Here is a 21,665-nt window from a genome sequence, read left to right as displayed (position 1 = left end):
TTTTTTTTTTCAGAAGAAAGTTGATGAACACAATTAAATGTAATTTGATAATAGATATCCTGATTCGAAATTTTCAAAATATCCAAATCATAATAAGGGTACAAGTAAAACTAGTTGAAAGATAAACGGCAGTAAGAAATATAAATGATGGGAGAGAGATCAGGCATAGTAGTTCAAGATTGCTTTCTTCTTGGCCTGGACGTGGCTGATACATTCACCTGAATGTGTTTCCTCTCTTTGTTTTCTTCTTCAAACTATACAAAATTATTATTTTGAAGGTTTTACTTTTTGATAGTTGTCGATTTCTATTGTCTTTTGGGTTAACCATTGAGATTTTTTACCATATTATATTGGAGTGAAGGTTTTTTTAACTTTTGATTAGTGGAATTGGATAGATATTGATTACAAATACACATGCTCCTCAAAATTTTCTTTTAAAAACATACTAATACTAATTTCACAATAGAAAAGGTCTAATTATAATTTATAAACCGTTGGAGATTGGGAGATTCAATTTTTTTTCAAAAGTAGATGAACACATTTAAATATTTTTCGATAATTGATATCCTGATTCGAAAGTTTAAAAAAGATCCAAATCGGAATGAGGGTACAAGTAAAAACTAGTTGAAAGATAAACGGCATAGAGAAATATAAAGGATGAGAGAGAGATCAGGCATAGTAGTTCAAGCTTGCTTTCTTCTTGGCCTGGACTTGGATGATACCTTCATTGAAGTCCTCATGGTTCACCTGAACACACACAACAATTACAGGGAACAACCTTTAAAAACAAGACCAAAGTCCAAACGTAAAGCTTAAAATCCACAAGAGTTCTCTGTATAATCTTTACCTCTGTGGCATCACGGCGAAGAGCTAACATACCAGCCTCTACACACACTGCTTTCAGCTGAGCTCCATTGAAATCATCGGTTGATCTTGCAAGCTCCTCAAAGTTGACGTCTGGGTGCACATTCATCTTCCTCGAGTGAATCTGGATTCATTCAGTAGGGTTAGTTGACTTATGTGAGCCGTTTACTTATCAAGGGTGTCATATTTAAAAATTGGGAGAGACAAACCTGCAAGATCCTGGCTCTTGCTTCTTCTGTTGGGTGTGGGAACTCTATTTTTCTGTCTAGTCGACCAGAACGCATGAGGGCTGGGTCCAGAATATCTGCACGGTTAGTGGCTGCAATCACCTGAAAAATTGATAGGTATGATTGTTAATGTGGGAGAGGACTCAAAGAGGGTATGATTTGTGCGAATTGTGAGTAGAATGGATGAAGACTCTCACCTTAATTCGTTCATCGCTGCTGAATCCATCAAGTTGATTGAGCAACTCCAGCATAGTTCTTTGCACTTCTCTGTCTCCACTGACTTCACTGTACTCTCAGCCAAAGAATGTTAGAAACTGGTTTAGTAAACAGCACGGGAAGTGCAGGATAGATTAACTAGAATCAGCAAAAGATTTTGTACCTGTCGAAACGCTTTGTACCAATGGCATCGATTTCATCTATGAAGATAATGCACGGAGCTTTCTCTTTGGCAAGTTGAAAGGCATCACGGACAAGCTTTGCTCCGTCTCCAATGAACATCTGTATATATATGGATATATGTCATCAAGTTATTACAATCAAGCAACATTATAGTAATCATATATATTTATTGTTGTCATAAGACTCACACTACGATCTTATATCCAGACAGGGTAAAGAATTCTACGAGATGAGAATTAAATGTGACACTAATAAGTACCTGAACCAATTGAGGGCCTGCCAATTTAAGGAAGGTGGCATTGGTCTGTGCTGCGCAGGCACGAGCCATTAAAGTTTTACCAGTCCCTGGAGGACCATACAAGAGCACTCCCTTTGGTGGACGAACACCCAGCTTCTCAAAACGTTCCTTGTGTGTCATGGGAAGCACAATTGCCTCTACAAGCTCTTGAATCTGTTCCAGAAATTAACTCAAATTAGAATCAATATGCAACACGCTGAAGGAAATAAAATATGCCTGACAAAGACATGGATAAACTTGCCTGCTTCTCCAATCCTCCAATGTCATTGTAATCTTCGGTTGGCTTTTCATCTACCTCCATGGCTTTAACCCTAGAATCATACTCGGATGGCAAGGTATCCAGAATCAAGTAGCTATCTTTATTAACTCCAACCAAGTCACCAGGTTTCAAACTATCAGGGTCCACAAGTCCAACCACTGGTAGAAAGATGGTCTGCACTCCACATCAAGACACACAAGGATTAGTTCAAACCTGAAACGGGGAAAAGAACCAGAAAACGTAGAAATCTAGAGAATGGATATGGAAATCTCACCTGCCGTGTAGACGTTTTCAACACAACACATTTTCCTTTCCGTTGGGAGTCAAGATCAATATTTGCGCCGTCTTCCTCAGCATCATCTTCCGGATTCATCTCCAGAATCTAATAGCATGAGATGGAATCACAACAGTTAAAGACTTCAAAATCCAAGCAGGTAAGTGTATAAATAACAAAACATGAGCAAGCCATAACATAACTATCACTGTAAAACTCTTTAGGAGAGTAAGGTAGCTGCCAAACAAACCAAAACTTAAACAAACAAGACTCAAAATAAAATAAAAAACTTGTTTGAATACCTCCACAATGTTGCCAACCAAATAAGGGAGCTGCTTGTTGAGTTTAATCTTCTCCTGGTTCTCCTTTATCTTCTCCTTATAAGAATCGCATTCTAGATTTGTTCTTTGTGTATCTTCCTGTATCCCAATTAAAGAGAAAAAAAAAAAACAAGATAAGCAATCTTAACATTCACCATATTAAGCCATGACATCTCCTAAAACACAGAACACGAATAAGATCAAAGACCGAAACTGAATCAGAACCCCAATTTGCAATAAGAACGAATCAAATCAACCTCAGCTGTGTTAAAAATCCAAAAGGTTGAAGTAATACAAACCAACAAATCACAAGAACGGGAATCGAATTAAAGGTCTAGTACATCTCATGCTTCGATGAATTACCACTAAACTCAAACCCTAAACCCGCAAAAAGCGAGAAATCAAAACCAGATTGGAGCCTGACCTTACTCAAATCTGAAGCAAATCATTGAATTAAAACTACGTCCTATAGTTACGAAGCAAAAGGAAGATCGACAGAGAGAGATTAGGGGGAACGAACCTTGAGAATTCGAATCTCGTTGTCGAGGAGACGAGTAGCTCTGGCGATATCTTCGGTGGACATGGAGGCGAGCTGATCCTCTTCGAAGCTGGTCGTGTCTTCAACCATAGGAGTAGCCATTTCAATACCCAAATCGGAAGAACAGAGAGATCGCGAGGATGAAAGAGTTAGGGGTTTCAGAGGAGCGAGCGACTATGATAAAANAAAAAAAAAAAAAAAAAAAAAAAGGGAGAGAAGACAATAAAGAAAATATCCCCATATGGGTATGGGTCGGGTCGGGTTATCCAAAGTTAACACTATCTATCAAAATTGCGAACAAGATTTTCGGTTTTAACTCCTCTGTCATCAAATCCGATGTCGTCCAGCGGTTAGGATATCTGGCTTTCACCCAGGAGACCCGGGTTCGATTCCCGGCATCGGAGCTTTTTTTTTTCTCAAACCCTGTTGCAATATCGATAATGCTATATTCTTCCAACACTTGCATGCGGTTTGTACATTACTCCAAAAAAAAACAAGAGGATAAAGACAAGACACAACAGAAATAATATCATTGATACTTTTCCCTTCACTTACATAATGTAAATCACACAGAAACCTTACAACGAAAATAAAGAACTGGAGGTTGCGAGTTTATAAATAAAGTCACTTGCCAAGTCCAAGTTCTTTCTCGACCTCTCTTGTTAGGCTGAACTGTAAAGTGTTCTGCCATGGGAACAGAGTTCGTGTCACCGGAAGTTTCCTCCTCAAATCCTGCAAAGTTCCATAATCATCTCAGATAATTTGTCAATACATGTAGAGGCGCTCCCATCGTTGCAGCCACTAAAATTGTTTTATGGAAGAGACGATTACCTTGAAAGTGTTATCCGGTAATTTAGAATAAGCTACCTAATCATTGGGTCAGATACAAAAAGATTAACAAGACAGGAAATGGTAAAGAACGAGATAAATAATGAGTTGCTATTTGGTAACCTCTAGAGCTGCAAGGTACTCTGTTTCATGATGCCTAATAATATTGGCTATGGCAATCGCGCAGTCATCTGCAGACTGTAAATGGAAGAAGAAATCAACGATAAGATTATATTAGAGCCTACACATATTTGCTCTCTTGGTGTATATTTAATGCTATCCTGGCCTAGCTTCTGGTAAGACTATTGTACGCGACTTCGCAGATAAAATGCATTTGCTCATATTGGATGTGATGTGAGGTACCTGAAATATTGTTGAATCTTGGAAATCTTTTTTTGCATCTAATTCCACATTTCCCTCTTCAAAATAATGAGCTCCTACCTGAAGGAAAAGAGAAATACTTAGAATCAGCTCACTGAACATCCATTGGCTTTGAATAACGTCAAAGCCAGCATAAAGAGAAAACGAAGTCGCGAATGTTACCTGCAGTTTCCCTTTTATGTCAAGCACCTGGGACTCATCCTGGAAATCAATGTTCCATACAGATCTCCAACTTCCACTACTGCAAACACCCTGGATTTAGTCGCACAATATTAATATGGAGGATAAGTAGAAGAAGGTCATTTTTGTACTCACCAGAAGTTCTGGGGACTTAGTCTCATGGCAGTAATTATAACAACAAACTCAAAGTCGGACCCTGGACCCTCTGTATCTTTCCCCTTCACACAATTAACCGCAGAGATACCTTTCGGATAAGACTCACTAACATATCTCTGGATTTCAGCATCAAGAGCATTTCTGTAACAAGCAAACCAACCTTTTCAGCGGTAAGACAAAAAATAAGTGCAGATCACTCCAGGTTCATTGCCCTTTATTCCTAAACTTCTGAAAGTGCGTTTCTAATGTTTGCCTTTGTTGCCATTAGAATTGAGGCTATGACTATATGAGCATTCCGAAGTGAATGGTGATGCATGAACCTAATCCTAAATCCTACAGCTGGGTGTAAAAATCATACCTGTACTCCTCAATATACAAAGAAGGAAGCTCTTCATCATTTGCAGGCCGTACCTTTGTACAAATCTGGTCAAAGAAGGAGATGTAAGATTAAAATTGGATTCACAGATCATGACACACCATAATGTAGAGCAACTAAAATAGAAAAGAATGCACCTGTTTAACATGATCAACTATGGCAACCTGGGCAGTTCTTGGATCAATGTACTCATTTTCAGCAATTTCACTGTAAGATGAAACTATCACCTGAGACGCAACAAAACCGTATTAATAAATCTTGCAGCGAATAAACACTAAATGGTATTCCCAGAACGTTTTCAATAAACAAGCAAAGGAGATGCAGGACATATGTTGATTGCCAATTTGATCAACAGTAGTCAAACATAGAAGTGATACATGTTATCTTAGGATATATATAAGTCGCAAGTTCATGAAAACTCTCTAGCAAAGAAAAAAAGACACACGACCAAGCACTCAAACCTTAAACTTTCTCAACTCAAACAACAAGATTATTGAACTCCTACGAGATTTTCAAAGCACTTATTTCTATGACACGTATCTCTAGTTTCTTTGTAGCTAGGCAAAGCAATAGAAACTTAAAAGAGAGGCAAATATCACCAAACTCTAATTGAATTATCTCCTTGTTAGTAATCCAAAACGTATTTGTTCATCAGTCATATTTTCACAGAACTGAGATCACAAACGTTCGAGAATTCAATTAGCTAAGAATACTAAGAGACTCAATTTCGATAGTTAACTCACATCACCATCCCTACTGGGCATTTCAAGGCAAATCATATGAGATTTGTTGTACACTGGGAATGCCTCCATGGCTGCTTCGTTATAGACTTCCTCATCGCTCAATACCGCCTTTAAATCTGTTCGTAATCCCAAACAAAAAAAAAAAAAAAAAAATCCCAGAAATTGAAACGAGAAATGTCAAATCACGCCACATTGATCCTCAAATTAAAAATAAAAGAGAGAGATGATACGATTCCGCCTTCAACCAAACAGAGCCACATCAGAACACAATAAATGAGTACCTTTGGCAACGTAATTGATTTCTCCAGCGGGAGCGTTGAGGAGAAACCACTTTGCGATTTCCTTCTTCTGGTCGTAACTAAGTTCCGTCTCCTCCGGTAACTCGTCTTCTTCACCCGCCATAGCTTTCTCTATCTTTTTCTCTAGGAGTAAGCCGGAGCGAGAAAAGAGAAATTTGTCGCCGTCGATTATCTGGAGGGTTACATTGGTCATTGCACTTTTTATCCATGAGACCGAGATTAAATCACGACCGTTCGTTTTGTAATCATGAACGCCAACGGTGTCGTTTGCTTGTAATTAGACTGTGCCACGTTGTCATTCTTACTAACAAACGGCGTCGTTTNCCAAAAAAAAAAAAAAAAAAAAAAAATCCCAGAAATTGAAACGAGAAATGTCAAATCACGCCACATTGATCCTCAAATTAAAAATAAAAGAGAGAGATGATACGATTCCGCCTTCAACCAAACAGAGCCACATCAGAACACAATAAATGAGTACCTTTGGCAACGTAATTGATTTCTCCAGCGGGAGCGTTGAGGAGAAACCACTTTGCGATTTCCTTCTTCTGGTCGTAACTAAGTTCCGTCTCCTCCGGTAACTCGTCTTCTTCACCCGCCATAGCTTTCTCTATCTTTTTCTCTAGGAGTAAGCCGGAGCGAGAAAAGAGAAATTTGTCGCCGTCGATTATCTGGAGGGTTACATTGGTCATTGCACTTTTTATCCATGAGACCGAGATTAAATCACGACCGTTCGTTTTGTAATCATGAACGCCAACGGTGTCGTTTGCTTGTAATTAGACTGTGCCACGTTGTCATTCTTACTAACAAACGGCGTCGTTTTACAGAAGTAATCCCATCCTCGCTTATTAATGTGCGTGCAGTAATTTTTTCGTGATCGAAAGGTTCGAAAAACTGGGATTTTATGAAAGCTAATTTACAACAGCGACGTAAGAAGAGTTTCTGTGAAATGAAAGCAAAATATATAAATTCTAAATTAGACAAGTAAAATACATGGACATTTGTTGTGTTGTGGCACAGAAGCCTCGTTACAAAACTAAAATTCCTAACGAGAGTTTAACTAGCAAGTGTGTGTGTCTTGTCGTAATCCATCACGGTTCAAATACTCTTTCCATGTCTTTAAAGGCCCGATTTTGGCAGATTCACCCCAACTCTTGTACTCGTTCATAAACAAACCTCTAGCAGCGAAACCCATCATCTCAGTTGAGTCCATGAACTTCTTAATCTTCAAGCTGATCGCTCCTTCAGATGAGACTCCTCTTTTCGGATATCTGACATTGCCATCATCGGTTTGGGCAGTCTGTTTATTACTGCTGGCTGATGATTCTTCTGAAAACTGTGCTCCCATCCCAAACGAGTCCCAATCGACTCTATGTAAGATCTCAGTAGCACGTTCCGAGGATGTTTTGGCGTCGTGTGACATCATAGATTGTTGTTCAAGAGATACTCTATCGACTTGTGTTTTTAAATCTTACAGTCTTTGTCCTATCCTGGAAGAGACTTCATCATACAAGTGTTTCCTCGAGACGTGTTTGGCTACTTCAGCGCCGAGAATATCATTAAAGTGAATAGGGTCTCCAATGATCACTGTCACCTGCAAAATGTTTGAGGTTAGTTTATAATTAAAGATTGTAAATACATTAAGCAATGTAACATAACCTAATGACAGATTCGTAGCACTACATACTGTCTGGCATTTTAACCCTATACCCTTTCATTGGACAATACATTTGCACTTACTCAAAATATGAAACCCCCAATTATTGACAAATCCATTCATCTTAAAGCACTAAATTATAATCACTCAAAATCAAGGCCAATAAAAGAAAGTTATGAGTGGTCTTAGATGGGTACATAAGGCTTGCAAATCAAACAACGTAATACACTCTAAACTGTATTTTAGATCGAGGTAACTACCCTGAAAGTTATGGTTTGTTATTGATTTTCTAATTCCGGACGAGCAGAGATAGTTATGCATCAAACTATTAAGAGATCGAACCCACAAACAAGGACAATATTTTTTTTGGAGAGTTAGAAATACTCACTGTCTTGCCAATCCGAGGAACACTGGCTCCAACTGGCATTATATCCTGCATACCAGTATGCACAAATGGAACAACCATGGGGAGAGTATCTGCATCCAAAATCAACCTAAAAGGAAGTATATTCAATGTTTAGCTCGTTGTTATAGAATAAAATGATAAGACACACACATTAAAATGGAAGCGAACTCAAAGCACACAAGACTCACCTTCCGATACCCCTCTTCGCTGAGCCCATAGTCTTTCCACCATCCCGGGAGCGACTACCTTCTGGAAAAATGTGAACCCACCCTCCATTGTTTAATTTCGAAATCGCAATGTCCATTCCCTGCAAATATATGACACTTGTTTCCATCAGCAAATTTGAAAATTTAGATAAAAAACAGCAAGTAAAAAAACACAAGAAAAAGCATATGTAACCTGCTGATAAATTCCTTCACCACGAGAAACTGGTAAAACATTGACAGATCGAAAGAAAGCTGAAGTCACAGGGTTTTTAAAACATCTATCCGTAGCACAAAGCGTCCACCTCAAATTACGAGTATCAAGTAGAAGTTTAGGTGGAAGTAGCGAAGCAATGACAAAAGGATCATCCACAGATGCAACATGATTGCTAACCTGAAGATGATTTGGGTAGTCAGAATACAATCAGGTTCATCTAAAAAAACCCAACAAACAACATTAAGTAGTTAAACTCATACCGTTACAAGAGGCTTGTTCTTTGGTCTGTTGAGTAAAGCATCATGCAACTTCTCTAAACCATACACCTAAACAAAAACACTAATCTAAGAATGAAACTTAAGGAATCACTAAATCATAAGATGTTCAAACCTGAACACGATTGAAACCATTCATGAATACATGACAAGCATTTCCAATGAGGGGAATAGCCACAGCTTGTAGCATCCTGAAAAGAGCTGACTCTTCTTCTGCCGTTAAATCTTTGGAAACTGCAATAACCAAAGAGTAGACAAAGTCACAAAACCAAATAGACAGAGAGATCCACTAAAGAGGGGGAGAGATGATTAAAAAAAACCTCGTCGGCGATAAAAAGCGGGAGGAGAAGGGAGAGATTCACGGCGAAAGTTCCGGAATCGAGTCACCCAGCGGTGGATAGTGGAAGAGAAGTGACCATCCGGGGAGAAAACCACCGCTCGACCACGGTGATCGTCTACGGCGATGCGAAATCGATCACGGAGCTTAAGATTCAATAACAGAGCACTTTTCCATAGATCTGCCTTGTCAAAGAATTGAATTCCCATTCTGAAATCGTGATCTTTTTATAAATAGGTTTACTTGAGAGCAAAACGGAAGATTCAATTAGATAACCGGACGACGAATGAAACTATCGAATTAAAAACTTTCCCGGCGGCGAGTGAGAGAGAGTGTCGGAGTTGCTGATGGGTGACAGACAGAGACAGGCAGATAGAGAGAGAGGTTTACGTGGGGGCGAAGGGTTTGAAGTGCTAACGTGAACGGCGGTGAGTTGTGCGCACTGTAGCAATTGGATCAAGTTTTAGAAACAGATATGGTGGATCAGCACCGACATGGGCCTAGGCTAACAATATCCGGTAAATAAATAAATAAAACAGTAAAATCTCATGTCTGACCGCTGTTATATAACGGTAAAAGTAAAATATTCTTATCTCTCTATGTCATCAATTTCCATTTTTTTAGTACTTTCCTCTTTCTTCTTCCAAAATCCAAACCACATTCTTGTTATCAGGCTTTTCAATAGTATATTTTAGGCCTCACAATAAGGCTTTGGCCCAAATAGAAAAAGATAATTCATAAGTGAAAATTATTTAAGAGTCTTTTTATCCCACATCGGTCACTCTAGCTCCTTTTGTGTTTGTTTATATATCAAACGAAACCATCTATTCAACGTCGAGTTAAGTAACGAGAGCTTGTAACCCGAGTGGGGACGATTAAGATGATGGAACACTGGTTCGGTTCACGAGTCGGGTCTGGTGTTGGCATGTTTCTAAGCTGCCCAGTCCAAGCTGTGAGTAGTCTGTGTGGGTCGAGCGAAGGCTTGGCTCACTTGGTCTCTAAAGGTGGAGGGTAATGCGTGAGGCTGGTTTCACAGAGCAGCGATCACTTCCCGCTTACAGCAGTGGACGGATTACGGTTCGGCGCTACCCAGATCCACTATGGCTCGCTGGCTCGATCTCTCAGCTGAACCACCATTTTTAAAAACATTCTCTCCTTTTTTAATTTTGCCGCTTTTAGATTTGCAAAAGACAATAATCTTTGTTTTAAGCTTCATTAAGGTTCACATATGATCTACTTATAAGCTGTGTCCCCTATCATGTTTTAGAAAAAGTCTCGGATGGGATCTAGCTCCAGCTCTGTTCACCCTAAATGCAGTGGTTCATTCATCGTGAGGCTGTTCTGAAACTTTTGGAAAGAGAGAAACAAAGAGTGATTCTGAAGATAATTTCTTTCTCCAAAACACAGTTTAGCGAGTTTAGAGAGACCGAGAACTGTGGAACGAGATGGTCTATACAGGATATACTAACAAGGTAACATTGATCCAAGATACTGCAACCCAATGCAACAGTCATCTGAATGTCTTCCTGATTGCAAAGCTCTCGTTTCTCTCTTCAACTCAGAGCACATCACCATTCAAACTCAAAGGACTTCATAACATTAGTGAGTTGAGGTCCTTTGCGTCTATTTGAGAGTTCGATCATCAAACGAAAAAGGAATTCGACTGGAGTCGTGTTACAAAGCACAACGGAAGAAAACTACATGTCAGCTTTGTCCACTGAACTCGTCTATCCAAAGTTGTTTTTTTTTTTGGTTTTGGTCGTCGGAAGTAATTAAACCTCAAACAAGAAAGCTTTTATACAATCAATAATCCCAACTTAGATTATACAACTTTTAGATTATTAAACGAAACAACGAAAGTTTAAGAACGAAGAAACAAAAGAAACAGAACCAGGGGACCAGTCGCTAACAAGGATCCAATCCACTGTAAAATCCCAACAAAACAAAAAAGAACACACTAGCAAACACCCAAATCAATCAAGTGGGTGGAACTCCAAAGGCTCGGCCACAGCTTTCTCCTCGGAGAAGATTTTAGAGATCCTCTCAGTTGGAACCAACGGCATGTACGATGTGACCCTGTACCCTTTCTCTGCAGCCTTCACAACAGTATCATTGTACTTCTCAGAGCAGAAAGCAGCAGTTGGTACAGCAACTTGAGCAAGCCTTGGGAACAGAGGAAGCTGGTTCAACCTCTTCCAAGCTGAAACGGCACATTGCTCTGCTTTCGGCTCATAGTTTGCATACAACTCCTTGGCAGCAGGCTCGTACTTGGTGTAGACAGATTTAGCCATACCAGAAGCGGTTTCAACAACACCAGCACGTCGAAGCTCAGTGGCCAAGGCACGAGCCACAATGGGTGCAATCTGAGCAGCTGAGATAGCTTGAGCAGACACCTGTTTGACAACTGGTGGGACACGGCGATCAAGTTCAGTCACAGACATGTCAACCTGCAAAATAACCAAGACGGTTCAATACAAAGACAAAGAGATAAACCACACAAGCTTTTACTGTATCTCTATGTTAAAGATTATACCTTCTGGTCCATGTATTTAAGGACCTCGACAGGAACGTCTTGGTACTTCTCGTAGACAGGACCAACAACAGTCTTTACAGCACCTTCAACAGATTCAACACCAGGTTTCAAAGGACCAGACTTGTCCTTGGCCTTAGCGTAAATAAGAGCAAAACCAAGCAGAGCTTCAACAGCAGCAGCTTGCACGAACTGCAAGTACTTCAACCTCTCTTTCTCTTCCTTTGTCTGAACAAAATTTTCAAGAAATTAAAAAACATGCAATTAGCCCACAAAACTAAATAAATTAAAAACATTTACTACGATCTGTACAATACCCAATTACATGTTAATCAAAAATTACAAATTGAATCCAAAATTCCAATCACAGAAACGAAAAAAATCAAAGATTTGAGATGTAAATCGAAGATAAAGTTGATTGATTTGAAAAAGGGTTTGAGATTAAAGAAATTACCATATCGAGTTTAGGTTGATTGAGATCTGTTTGAGCAGCCATGGATGCAAAGAGGTTATCGAGAAAAGGCGAATCGATTGGAGATTTGTTGAAGAAGTTTTTTTAAAAATTGAGTTTTTTGATATTGACGAACAAAACAAAGCAATGGTGATGAGAAATTGTCGTGCCCTAGATTTGTTTTATTTATAGTAAAGGAGATTCGCACGTGTAAGACTACGCGTGTAAGCCTGTGATCTAATTGGGTCGGTTAAGAGCGTGTTATTTTTCGTTAACCATTCATTTTCAGTGGGCCGTTGACGACTTGTGGGTTAAGTAAACGCATGTTGCTAAGAAAAAGGAAACAATAAAATAACTTCTTTTATAACAATTATAGAAAATTATCAAACGTTTAAGGTATTTTCTAACAATTATAGAAAATTATCAAACGTTTACCAAAAATAAAAAAGTACAAGAATATTCTAGAAGTATCTGGAAGAGAGATTCTAGTTCTTCTAACGATGAGAACTCTTTGACTATATATATTGAGAGTGAATTGAGGAATTTATTTTATATTTGGAATTTACACAACCTTGTAGGACCTCTTGGTTGGTCTTATTATAACCTAACTACATAAGTATACATTAAGATGCATCAAAACAGAAATGTACAACATGATTATTCATCAGAGGGAAATCATCGTCTTTCTCTTAAATGATTTGAGAAGCGTACGAACCTACCAAACCAAAAAAGAAACAACAAACGGACCTTTTGTAACAACTGATGTGTTCTTCTTGAAAGATTTGTACTTTAGAATTAGACAAGTACCTAAACCATAGTGAAAAAGAGATTTTTCATGTCTTATCGACCCTACAACAAAAAGGTTAAAAAGCCCACTACATTACGTTAAGACCAACGAAAACAAAAAAATACCAAGTCACGTGATCATTTATTATGACATCCCGTGATTTGGCCAACTACACTAAAAAATTTGCGTTGTTGAGTTTATTCTGACTTTCTGTGGTTCTCTCTGCAAAATAGCACTTACTTGTATCTCTCAATTAACCTGGCCCTAACGTCACGCGAGCTGCCTATATATAGTATAGAAATCAATTTGCTTGTTATAATCTCGACTTGTCTATCTCCACTCTCTAGAATAAATAACTAACCAGTCCAAGCCATATTCGTCATGTTTAGTTTACATGGAATTTGCTCTTCTCCGTGAAACTTTTGGTTTGTAAATGTAATGAAACTAGAAAGAAAGTAAAAGGGTTTTTTTTTGGTCGTCGCATGAGCTTATATGATAACTGATAAGAGTCCATCCAGGAGATGTTAATAATAATTCAAGAAGCCCATATTGCAAGATAAGGCCCAATAAAGGTCCAACCAAACTGTACGCGGAGAAAAAGACTTCAAGCAAGGCTATATGGAAAAAAGGTAAATTTCAACCCGTACTATTTCAAAAGTGTAAATTCCTACCCAAACAACAAAACCGTGTGTTTTTCAACCTAAACTCTCACTTAATTCAAATTTACTATCTAGACTTCTAATTGTTACTCATATTCCTACATTGACTCAAACAGCGTTAGTCAACCGTTAAATGTTTTGATTAATTTGACACGTAAGCGATGATCACAACTCCTTTGATTCACACCTTGTTTCTTCTACACTTATCCCTCAGAGTTATCTTCAATCCTTGTTCACCATTTTCGCCAAGCACACAATGAGATAAAGAGAAAGAGAGACACAAGTAGACTGAAATCAAACTTACTGAAGAACCCTAATTGAAGATCTTTCCCCCAATTCAAAACACGTCGTTTTAATCTTTCATTCCAAACGACGTTGTTTTAAGGTTTCGAACCCAACGACCTTGACACATCATCATTTACGTGTCGAATTGATCAAAACATTTAACAGTTGACTAACGCTGTTTGAGTCAATGTAGGAATATGAGTAACAATTAGAAGTCTAGATAGTAAATTTGAATTAAGTGAGAGTTTAGGTTGAAAAACACACGGTTCTGTTGTTTGGGTAGGAATTTACACTTTTGAAATAGTACGGGTTGAAATTTACCCTTTTCCCCAAAGCTATATTCCCCAACAACACTATCGATGAAATTACTTAAACTTCTTATGAATGAATATGCTATAGATTTCAATTTCAGCACTTGATACTTGTTGTAGGGGAAATGTGACGAATTCATTCAAGTATAATAATAGTTAAAAGTTAAAACCGCAAATGGTGTTCTTGAAAAATAAATCATCAGCGACTATGAATGATTCTTGAGTTCTTCCGTTTATATTGTGCAATTCTAATTGCTAAGGTATACTGTTAGTCCGCATCTATCCTATTTTTGAATGGAAATAAGATAGTCCTCACATTTTTTGTTGGCGTTTGTTTATATTTGTTTTATAAGAGTCATCCTAATTCATTCACACATGCTAAAAGACAACCATATGCAAAGTACAATTCCTTAAAATAAACTTTTACATGAAGTCATGCTACTTTCATTTTTACAGAATACTCCCAACTTATCCTTATTGTCTGTCACATTTTCATTATGGTCCATCATTCGTTATTAATGTGGTTAACTAATTCGTCTATTAATGTCTATATAAATATTCAAACGACACATAATAATAATAGTATGAAAATATTAAAAACAATTAGACAAACCGAAACGAAGTTTCGAGGAAAAGATAAATTAATACTACTAAGAAAGAAGAATGAGCGTGGTTAGGCTGTGATATGGTCCCATCATTAACCTTATAAGCCAACATGCCACCACAACAGCTAATAAAAGTTGAAAATTCAATTCTGCTTTTATAATTGATCTTCTTGTCTACAATTAACAACATTTTACTACTACTTAATTAAGTGCTAATTACCAACAACACGGTCCACATAGTATTACTCTATATACAAATTGTCAAACCTCAGATTCAAAAAAAATAAATTAACGGTAATCAACACACACACACAAAACTAGGCACAGATCTCAAAATCACCCACTTCTCGGACTAATAACTTATTTTTAATCTACGCAACTTTGAATTATTTATTTATTTATATGTATATTTATGGAACAAACCAAAATAAAAATAAAAAGTAAAAAAACAATAAGCAATTTTGTTTTTCTTTGTTTTCCAAAAAACAAAAGACTACTAGTATGATAGTTTCCAAATGTGTAAATCAATCAAACCCATATATCCCGGAAAAAAAATAAACACAAAAGAAGGGGCAAAATAGGAATTTCGTAAGTGTGAAAAACTCAAACTCATCTTTCCTTTTTCAACGCCTGCACCTAGTGATGGTGCTGCATCCACGGCGGTAAGGATTCGCCTGAGCTCCACGCTGGCAGTTGTAGTACGAAGCACCGCGTCGAGAACAAGGCACACTGTTCTTCCTCATCGCACCGTAGCTAACGTACTTCTTCTGCGCTAAAATACGCCTGCTGATATCCGAATCGAACTCCATCTCTTCTTCCTCTGCTATGCACTCTGCGATCGATCCTTTGCATCCTCCGGAGAATAGCGACGACGACGACGAACCGACGGCGGTTCGTACGAAATCTAGCGAATCTACGAAGTCGCCGCTAGATTCGACGGCTGAGATTACGATCGCGAGGATCGCTATGACGGCGTAGATCGCGCGAGTGTTCATCTTTCTTTTTCAAAGAAACCAAAAACCTTCTCCGTGAATCAGAGTCTTCTTCTCTTTTGTTGAAATTTGTGTTTTCTCCTTTCTCTCTCTTGAGTCTGTACACAGCTGAAGACAACAAGGTTAAGCGTTGGTGTGTAGCTTCTTATAACCTGACATATTTGTTTAAACGGGCTTGTTTATGTATAAGTTAACGAAACTGCCATTATTCTTTGATTAAAGAAATGGAAATTTAGAAAAGGTACCGCGTTTATTTTTGTTTTGTTTATTTGATTGATTATGAAATTGACTTATTTTTACTTATTAAATTACAATGTCTAAGCTTTGAAATATTCGTTTTGGAAAGAAAAAAATAATAATAATAATATTCGTTTTGGGTTTACTCGTTTGAAGTTTTGGATATGCTTTTTTTTCGTGCATCCACGACTTTTGTTTTGTAGACGGCTTCAAATCATAAAATTTAAAATTACAATTAGGTTATTATGTTGCAAATTTATATATCCGTATTGCAACATTTAAGAGCTTAGTAATTATCTTTAAAATGGACAAAATCTTCGTTATAATTTATTGTAGTGGGGGAGTTTGGAGAATAATGATTTCCTTAACATGTAAACGAGTTTAGGCTACATAATGGTGTTTACGTAATTAAAGGGTGAAATCAAGGGCATTGATAGGCAACAGCTGGTTGACCGGTTTGTCTGATTCCTTCTCTCTCTCTCTCTCTATATCGGCCGAATGGTCTGAACTTTGGTTAGACGGACGGCATCTATCTACCTCCCAAATCCATCCAACATTCCGTTAACGTCAACGCACGTTTTCTCCTCTTTCCGTTACTAATTCTTTTCCCCCCGTCGCCCTTAAGTAAAAAAATATCATCATGTCATTATACATTTTAGTATAAACATGATACTTTATTAGTAATTAATAAACTATTCAATGACAGATTGTGTTTTTTATTAAGTTAACCTCTATCACAATATTGTGCGAAGATATGGTAAAGATGCAAATTTGGTCTTGTAGGTGAAAAGACATGTAAACCACTCTCCAAAACATTGTTACTACTAATTTATACACTCCATTCATGGGTAGCACTAAGCACTATTTCTCCGTTGACAAATTATTTTAAATAGAAACTAGAAACATGTCTAAATAAAATCAGATTACTTTGAGTCTTTGACTATGACTATCTACATATATATGTACGATATAAATCATGCGTGTTTCATAAGGGCTTTGTGTGTAAGAGTTCATAGATTATTTAACTTAAGAGACCGTTAGATGATCACATGATGAATGTTTATATTTTAATTTATGAACCTGAGAAGAATGAGTGAGAGGGTCTTTTTTTACCCATACTCCAAAGTTTTTAAATGACAGAGCAACGGCTAGTTTGTCTTTTTATTACTCTTTTAAAAAAATCTTTCGGTTTATTCTTTCTCCGGGGGATAACGTCAGCGGCGTGAGAGAAAGAGAGAGGCGGCGCGTAACGTGAGAAGAAACCGTTAAGAACAAAAGTGGGACCCTAGCCACAGATCACCAAGGTGACGGCGTTTGCGCGTTACCAAGTTTATCCCCAAAAAAACCCAGCTGGCTCCTTTAACCGATTCTAATTGTTTTTCTATAAAATATTGTAACATCCTTATTATATATGTGAAGTATGATAATCAACATTAGCTTTATTCGATTGTATTTTTCAAACATTTGATAGATTACTAACAATCATATGATATTTAGTGTTTATAAAAAAACAGTAATGATTACAACAAAAGACGACGACAAATGTTTATATTTTGTTTTCAAGAAACACAGCACGAGATTGAAACTTAATCACGCGGAATAATTGGTGCAACCGAAAATAGTTTATGAATAAGAATATACACAAACACGAAAGTGTAATGCAAAGCAAAATCTCATTACTTTTCGTATGAGGCTATCACGAATAAGATACCAATGATGAGGAAATCAAAAAGAGAAGAAAAACAAAGATTCCAAGTTATGGAGAACCTCTTTCTACATACATTTTTTATCAACTAGACCAACCTTTCTTTTTTAAAAGAGAGAGAGGTCTCTTTAAATTAAAAAACGAAGACTACATTATAGCCAATTCTCAAAGTTTGATATTTCTATAAGATTATTACAAAAAAAAAGAAGAAAGGAACAGAATTTTATAATTGTCCCTTTCGTTGGACCTGTTCGCCATCTTTTACTTACTTAATCTTATAAAGAGAGATAGAGTAGTTGGTGGTACCTTTGAAGAACATTTTAAAACTATGACTCATTTTATTCCGTCTCATTTGCTTTTTTATAGTGAATTCAATTCATGAAAAAACCTTCTCTCATAATTGTGTTTTGCTTTAAACAAACGGACAAAATAAAGGGTTGGGTTTTGCGTTTGTGTTTAAAACAATCATGGTCTAAGTAAAAAAAAGAGATGATAATGTATTTGAAATTTGACATATATGTATGGACACTTTTTTAAGTTGTGTTGGATGAAAAAGCAAAAAAGGATGGGTGGAATAAGAATTTATGTGTAGATGCAGAGATTCATGGTGTGTTGGCATTCTATTTTTATGTCAAGTTAGATAGAGAAAGCAAATGCTTAACAAACAAACATGACTGAACAACAACACTACACGCCATTCAGAAGTTTTGCCAAGAAAGGATCAAGTTTAATTGTAGTGGATGAAGCACCTAACAGGCTAACACTACACATATATGCATATAGTGTCACCTTTTTCTTCTATTCTATACTTCTATTAGAGATATTTATCAGAGATAGAGAGATACATCTTACCGTAAATGTTTTGTTCTGTTTCCATGATTTTCTTCGGATCCCTTTTCCTGGAAAAAGATGTACAATGAGGTTAAAGAGATATCAGATCTAATGCTTGAACAGCAGTAGTTACGAACTTAAGAGTGACCCTTGTTTCTTGTTCTTGACGCATTAAATCGTGGTTTAGTAAAAGTCTGCTTCCAGTGAGAACAAAAGCTAATCAAAAAAGGATAAGGAGAGAAAACAAAATCTTAATCACAGTTGAATAGCATTTGGTGGTGCCAGTAGTAGTGATATCGTAAACTAGAAACATTTCTTTCTTACAAGCTAACCAAGAAAAGGTTGTATAGATCTTTGTATCACTACCACACAATAAGACACAAAGCTGTTTTGATAAATTACTCTTGTAATAAATTAGAATTAAAAAATCTTGAACGATTGAGAGAGAAGGGTAGATAACTTACAGTTGAATGAGTTGAAGAAAACTTCAACGGAAAGGATATTGAGTTAATAATCTTCATTGTGAGGTGGCGTCGCCTCAACACCTTCTTCATCGTCTTCATCCTCATTTACATCTATCCAATTACTAGGATGGCGCTGGGAGAAAGTTTGGTTCTTCTGTACCCGTCCTGAGGAACAAGTGACAGAGACGTGACTCCCTTTAAAATAAGTAACAAGACATGAGATAGACAAGGCTATAGAAATTCAGGTACCTTGGGATCCTTCAGTGTGACCTATCTGTGTGGGACGTTGGCTTAGATAGAGTCAAAGATAACAAAGCATATATGGAAAGAAGTATAGTCACTGGAGCTATGTGATTTCGGTTTATGTAGCATGCTGAATTGATTAGCAGTTAAACAGGCTAGGAAATGCATCTTAGAAGCAAATTGGCAACTACACAATTAGAAATTTCTAATCGAGTGTGGACTATGATTTAATGCTTAACGGCTAAACAAGCCAAGAAGCGTATGATGATAGTGATTATGAGAGTGAAGGATACGAGTTAGGAGCTGCAGGAGCAGTATTCCCAGCTGGCCCGTCTTTTGATATTCCCATATCCCTAATTCTTTGGATATCCAAGTCTGGTTGTCCCTGAGCTTGCGGCCTATCCTCAGAACCGTTCACGCTCTTAGTGGCAATTCCTGCTACCCAGCATTGATGTTTATAAGGTTTTAGTTATCAGAAAATGATAATGAATATCACAACCATTAGATTAGTTACTACCTGAAAGCTCAGACCAAACTCGTGTGTGATCAGATGGGTGCCCAGAGGCATTCTGCCTAGACCGTTCAGGAGGCTGCGATCCTACTTGCTCGGCAGCATGACCACCTGTGGAATTTGCTGCTTCAGGAGGTTCTTGCGGAATCCCTTCCTGAAGTTGAGACATAAGCATTGTCGCAAGAACGAGTGTTGCATCAAAACTTGAGCTTGACCCATCACCCAACCCGAATTTTGGATCCATCAATATTGGCCTAGCAACAACGTACATGTTATGATATTCAGTAACAGATAAGATAGCCATGTAAAAGAAGATGGTGTTCAAATGGGTCATTTAGCAAGCAGACTTGATAAGCATGTACAATAAGCAAAAATAAATAGTTTATAAGTATTGGCCAGAATGAACTTGCAATTGAATTTACGAGATACCAAGGGTACACAGGAAGATGCATTTATTAAGCAAAAATTCACAGGATGTCAAAAGAATGGTTCTTACTCGCCAGCTTTTTCGAAGAAAAGATGAATGTCGGCTTCACATCCCTCACAGAATGAAAGAAATGCCTGAAATTTATTGAAGATATTTGATTCAACACAACAGAGGTGAAATGGGTAGAAATCAAATCAGGCTTCAGGTGAAGGAATGTTATACCTTTAGTTCCTTCAGGGAAAATGTGATGTCAACAGGATCACCTGCATGAGTATACTGTATAAATTCTTCGGATGGATCTATCCATAGCTGAGTGTGTAACAAAGGGTCGCCATCTGCAGTTGGAAAAAGCATTGTTAGCAGCCTTACACAGGAAACCTGATTAATCTAACGTTAGCATTATTTTCTAGTCCTGAAACTTTGAGCGAAGCCTATTTTGTTTCTCAGGCTGCTTGTTCTGTTCTTAGGACTCCTCTCGCGAGCATTGCACACCTGATTAATCAGTGAACTCAATAGGCTTCGCTCAAAGTTTCAGGACAACAGTAAATACCTTCAATAGCACACTGAAATGAGCTTGAGGACCAGAAACAGTACATATATCGAAGAAACTTGACTGAAATGTAATACACTGGTACGCAGAACGTGAAGCATTCAAAGTGTGCAATGCCAGCTACAAAGTTTTGACGAACCAAAACAAAACATTAGATCTCTAACAAAAGGCTAATAAAGCAATTCACAAATCTGAAGATGTACTAGCATCAATCAAGTTTGTCTCGTAGCATAATTACAAATCTGGTTTCTATCTCTTTACTCCCTTAATCAATCATATCCCAATTACTCAGAAGCATGTATGAATTATTCAGGTAGCCTACAACAAAGCGTTCCCAAGCTTCTTAAAGCAATTACCCAGAACAAACTCTTGGGGTTCTTAGACACAGGACACATATAATCCCAAACGCGAACAAAAAAAACCCTAATCGTAACTCCAAATTGACGTAATCCGACTTATAATCAATCAAATTGCAAGTTTCTCGCCAATTACTTTTAAAAAAAATCAAAATTAGGGTTACGCAGGAATCGATGAGAGACAAGTCAACAAAACGAATAGGAGAGAGAGAACCTGTGTCGGCGAAGCTTGGACAACGAGCTCTTTGCCGACGCGTGCGAGGCATGTTATAGATCTAGCGAAGGTCTTCAGCGCATTACCACTGATACTGAACTCCATCTCTCTCTCTCTCGCACACTCTCTAACTCGAAGAAAAATAAACGAATTCAAATTTAAGGAACCCTAAAAAAGAAAAATTGTGACGATTGGCGGGATTGCCATGAAATCCTGAAATCAGAGTTAAGCGCGAAAAGTAAAAAAAAAAAAAAAAAAAAAAAAAAAAAAAAA

General features: G+C 37.6%; 5 protein-coding genes, 1 non-coding gene and 1 pseudogene across 7 annotated transcripts; 1 reads left to right on the top strand and 6 right to left on the bottom strand.

The window, feature by feature from the left end:
• LOC104764213 (26S protease regulatory subunit 6A homolog A-like) lies at positions 500 to 3,375 on the bottom strand. The gene is made up of 10 exons (XM_010487703.2): positions 3,162 to 3,375; positions 2,624 to 2,740; positions 2,322 to 2,429; positions 2,030 to 2,221; positions 1,750 to 1,941; positions 1,471 to 1,589; positions 1,289 to 1,376; positions 1,074 to 1,193; positions 848 to 988; positions 500 to 747 (listed from the first exon to the last, which is right to left on the bottom strand). The coding sequence occupies exons 1-10, from the start codon at positions 3,279 to 3,281 to the stop codon at positions 670 to 672; spliced, it is 1,275 nt and encodes a 424-aa protein (XP_010486005.1). The 5' UTR covers positions 3,282 to 3,375; the 3' UTR covers positions 500 to 669.
• On the top strand, positions 3,512 to 3,583 carry TRNAE-UUC. Its single transcript has one exon. It is a non-coding gene; the product is annotated as a tRNA-Glu (tRNA).
• LOC104764212 (F-actin-capping protein subunit alpha-like) lies at positions 3,631 to 6,305 on the bottom strand. Its single transcript, XM_010487701.2, has 10 exons — positions 6,125 to 6,305; positions 5,844 to 5,959; positions 5,238 to 5,327; positions 5,083 to 5,147; positions 4,704 to 4,865; positions 4,551 to 4,629; positions 4,371 to 4,448; positions 4,131 to 4,205; positions 4,011 to 4,046; positions 3,631 to 3,911 (listed from the first exon to the last, which is right to left on the bottom strand). Exons 1-10 carry the CDS (start codon positions 6,243 to 6,245, stop codon positions 3,804 to 3,806), a joined length of 930 nt encoding a protein of 309 aa, XP_010486003.1. The 5' UTR covers positions 6,246 to 6,305; the 3' UTR covers positions 3,631 to 3,803.
• LOC104764210 lies at positions 7,090 to 9,692 on the bottom strand (annotated as a pseudogene).
• LOC104764208 (REF/SRPP-like protein At3g05500) lies at positions 11,004 to 12,388 on the bottom strand. The gene is made up of 3 exons (XM_010487698.1): positions 12,219 to 12,388; positions 11,768 to 11,992; positions 11,004 to 11,681 (listed from the first exon to the last, which is right to left on the bottom strand). Exons 1-3 carry the CDS (start codon positions 12,258 to 12,260, stop codon positions 11,208 to 11,210), a joined length of 741 nt encoding a protein of 246 aa, XP_010486000.1. The 5' UTR covers positions 12,261 to 12,388; the 3' UTR covers positions 11,004 to 11,207.
• LOC104764207 (protein RALF-like 22) lies at positions 15,304 to 16,048 on the bottom strand. Its single transcript, XM_010487696.2, has one exon. It carries the CDS (start codon positions 15,855 to 15,857, stop codon positions 15,486 to 15,488), a length of 372 nt encoding a protein of 123 aa, XP_010485998.1. The 5' UTR covers positions 15,858 to 16,048; the 3' UTR covers positions 15,304 to 15,485.
• Positions 17,692 to 21,554, bottom strand: LOC104764206. Of its 2 annotated transcripts, none has more exons than XM_010487694.2 (9): positions 21,393 to 21,554; positions 20,823 to 20,942; positions 20,495 to 20,607; positions 20,342 to 20,406; positions 19,852 to 20,099; positions 19,628 to 19,772; positions 19,341 to 19,381; positions 19,092 to 19,256; positions 17,692 to 18,695 (listed from the first exon to the last, which is right to left on the bottom strand). In XM_010487694.2, the coding sequence occupies exons 1-8, from the start codon at positions 21,442 to 21,444 to the stop codon at positions 19,135 to 19,137; spliced, it is 906 nt and encodes a 301-aa protein (XP_010485996.1). In that variant the 5' UTR covers positions 21,445 to 21,554; the 3' UTR covers positions 17,692 to 18,695; positions 19,092 to 19,134. The 2 variants fall into 2 exon arrangements, with proteins under 2 accessions (XP_010485996.1, XP_010485997.1); XM_010487695.2 differs by having other exon boundaries at positions 19,628 to 19,769; positions 21,393 to 21,552.

This window comes from Camelina sativa, chromosome 19 (assembly GCF_000633955.1).
Source record: "Camelina sativa cultivar DH55 chromosome 19, Cs, whole genome shotgun sequence".
Lineage (NCBI taxonomy): Eukaryota > Viridiplantae > Streptophyta > Magnoliopsida > Brassicales > Brassicaceae > Camelina > Camelina sativa.
This window is presented reverse-complemented; position numbering and strand designations above follow the sequence as displayed.

Coding starts and splice junctions, on each gene's coding strand:
- LOC104764213 (XM_010487703.2), bottom strand. CDS start 3,281: ATGGCTACTCCTATGGTTGAAGACACGACCAGCTTCGAAGAGGATCAG. Junction 1,590..1,749: donor CAGGCCCTCAATTGGTTCAG/GTACTTATTAGT, acceptor ATATATATACAG/ATGTTCATTGGAGACGGAGC. Junction 748..847: donor TTCGCCGTGATGCCACAGAG/GTAAAGATTATA, acceptor GTGTGTGTTCAG/GTGAACCATGAGGACTTCAA.
- LOC104764212 (XM_010487701.2), bottom strand. CDS start 6,245: ATGGCGGGTGAAGAAGACGAGTTACCGGAGGAGACGGAACTTAGTTAC. Junction 5,328..5,843: donor TGCCCAGTAGGGATGGTGAT/GTGAGTTAACTA, acceptor GTTGCGTCTCAG/GTGATAGTTTCATCTTACAG. Junction 4,206..4,370: donor AAGATTCAACAATATTTCAG/GTACCTCACATC, acceptor TTCCATTTACAG/TCTGCAGATGACTGCGCGAT.
- LOC104764208 (XM_010487698.1), bottom strand. CDS start 12,260: ATGGCTGCTCAAACAGATCTCAATCAACCTAAACTCGATATG. Junction 11,993..12,218: donor ATCAACCTAAACTCGATATG/GTAATTTCTTTA, acceptor AATTTTGTTCAG/ACAAAGGAAGAGAAAGAGAG. Junction 11,682..11,767: donor TTAAATACATGGACCAGAAG/GTATAATCTTTA, acceptor GTTATTTTGCAG/GTTGACATGTCTGTGACTGA.
- LOC104764207 (XM_010487696.2), bottom strand. CDS start 15,857: ATGAACACTCGCGCGATCTACGCCGTCATAGCGATCCTCGCGATCGTA.
- LOC104764206 (XM_010487694.2), bottom strand. CDS start 21,444: ATGCCTCGCACGCGTCGGCAAAGAGCTCGTTGTCCAAGCTTCGCCGAC. Junction 20,608..20,822: donor ATTTCAGTGTGCTATTGAAG/GTATTTACTGTT, acceptor TTCCAACTGCAG/ATGGCGACCCTTTGTTACAC. Junction 19,773..19,851: donor AGTTTGGTCTGAGCTTTCAG/GTAGTAACTAAT, acceptor AATGCTGGGTAG/CAGGAATTGCCACTAAGAGC.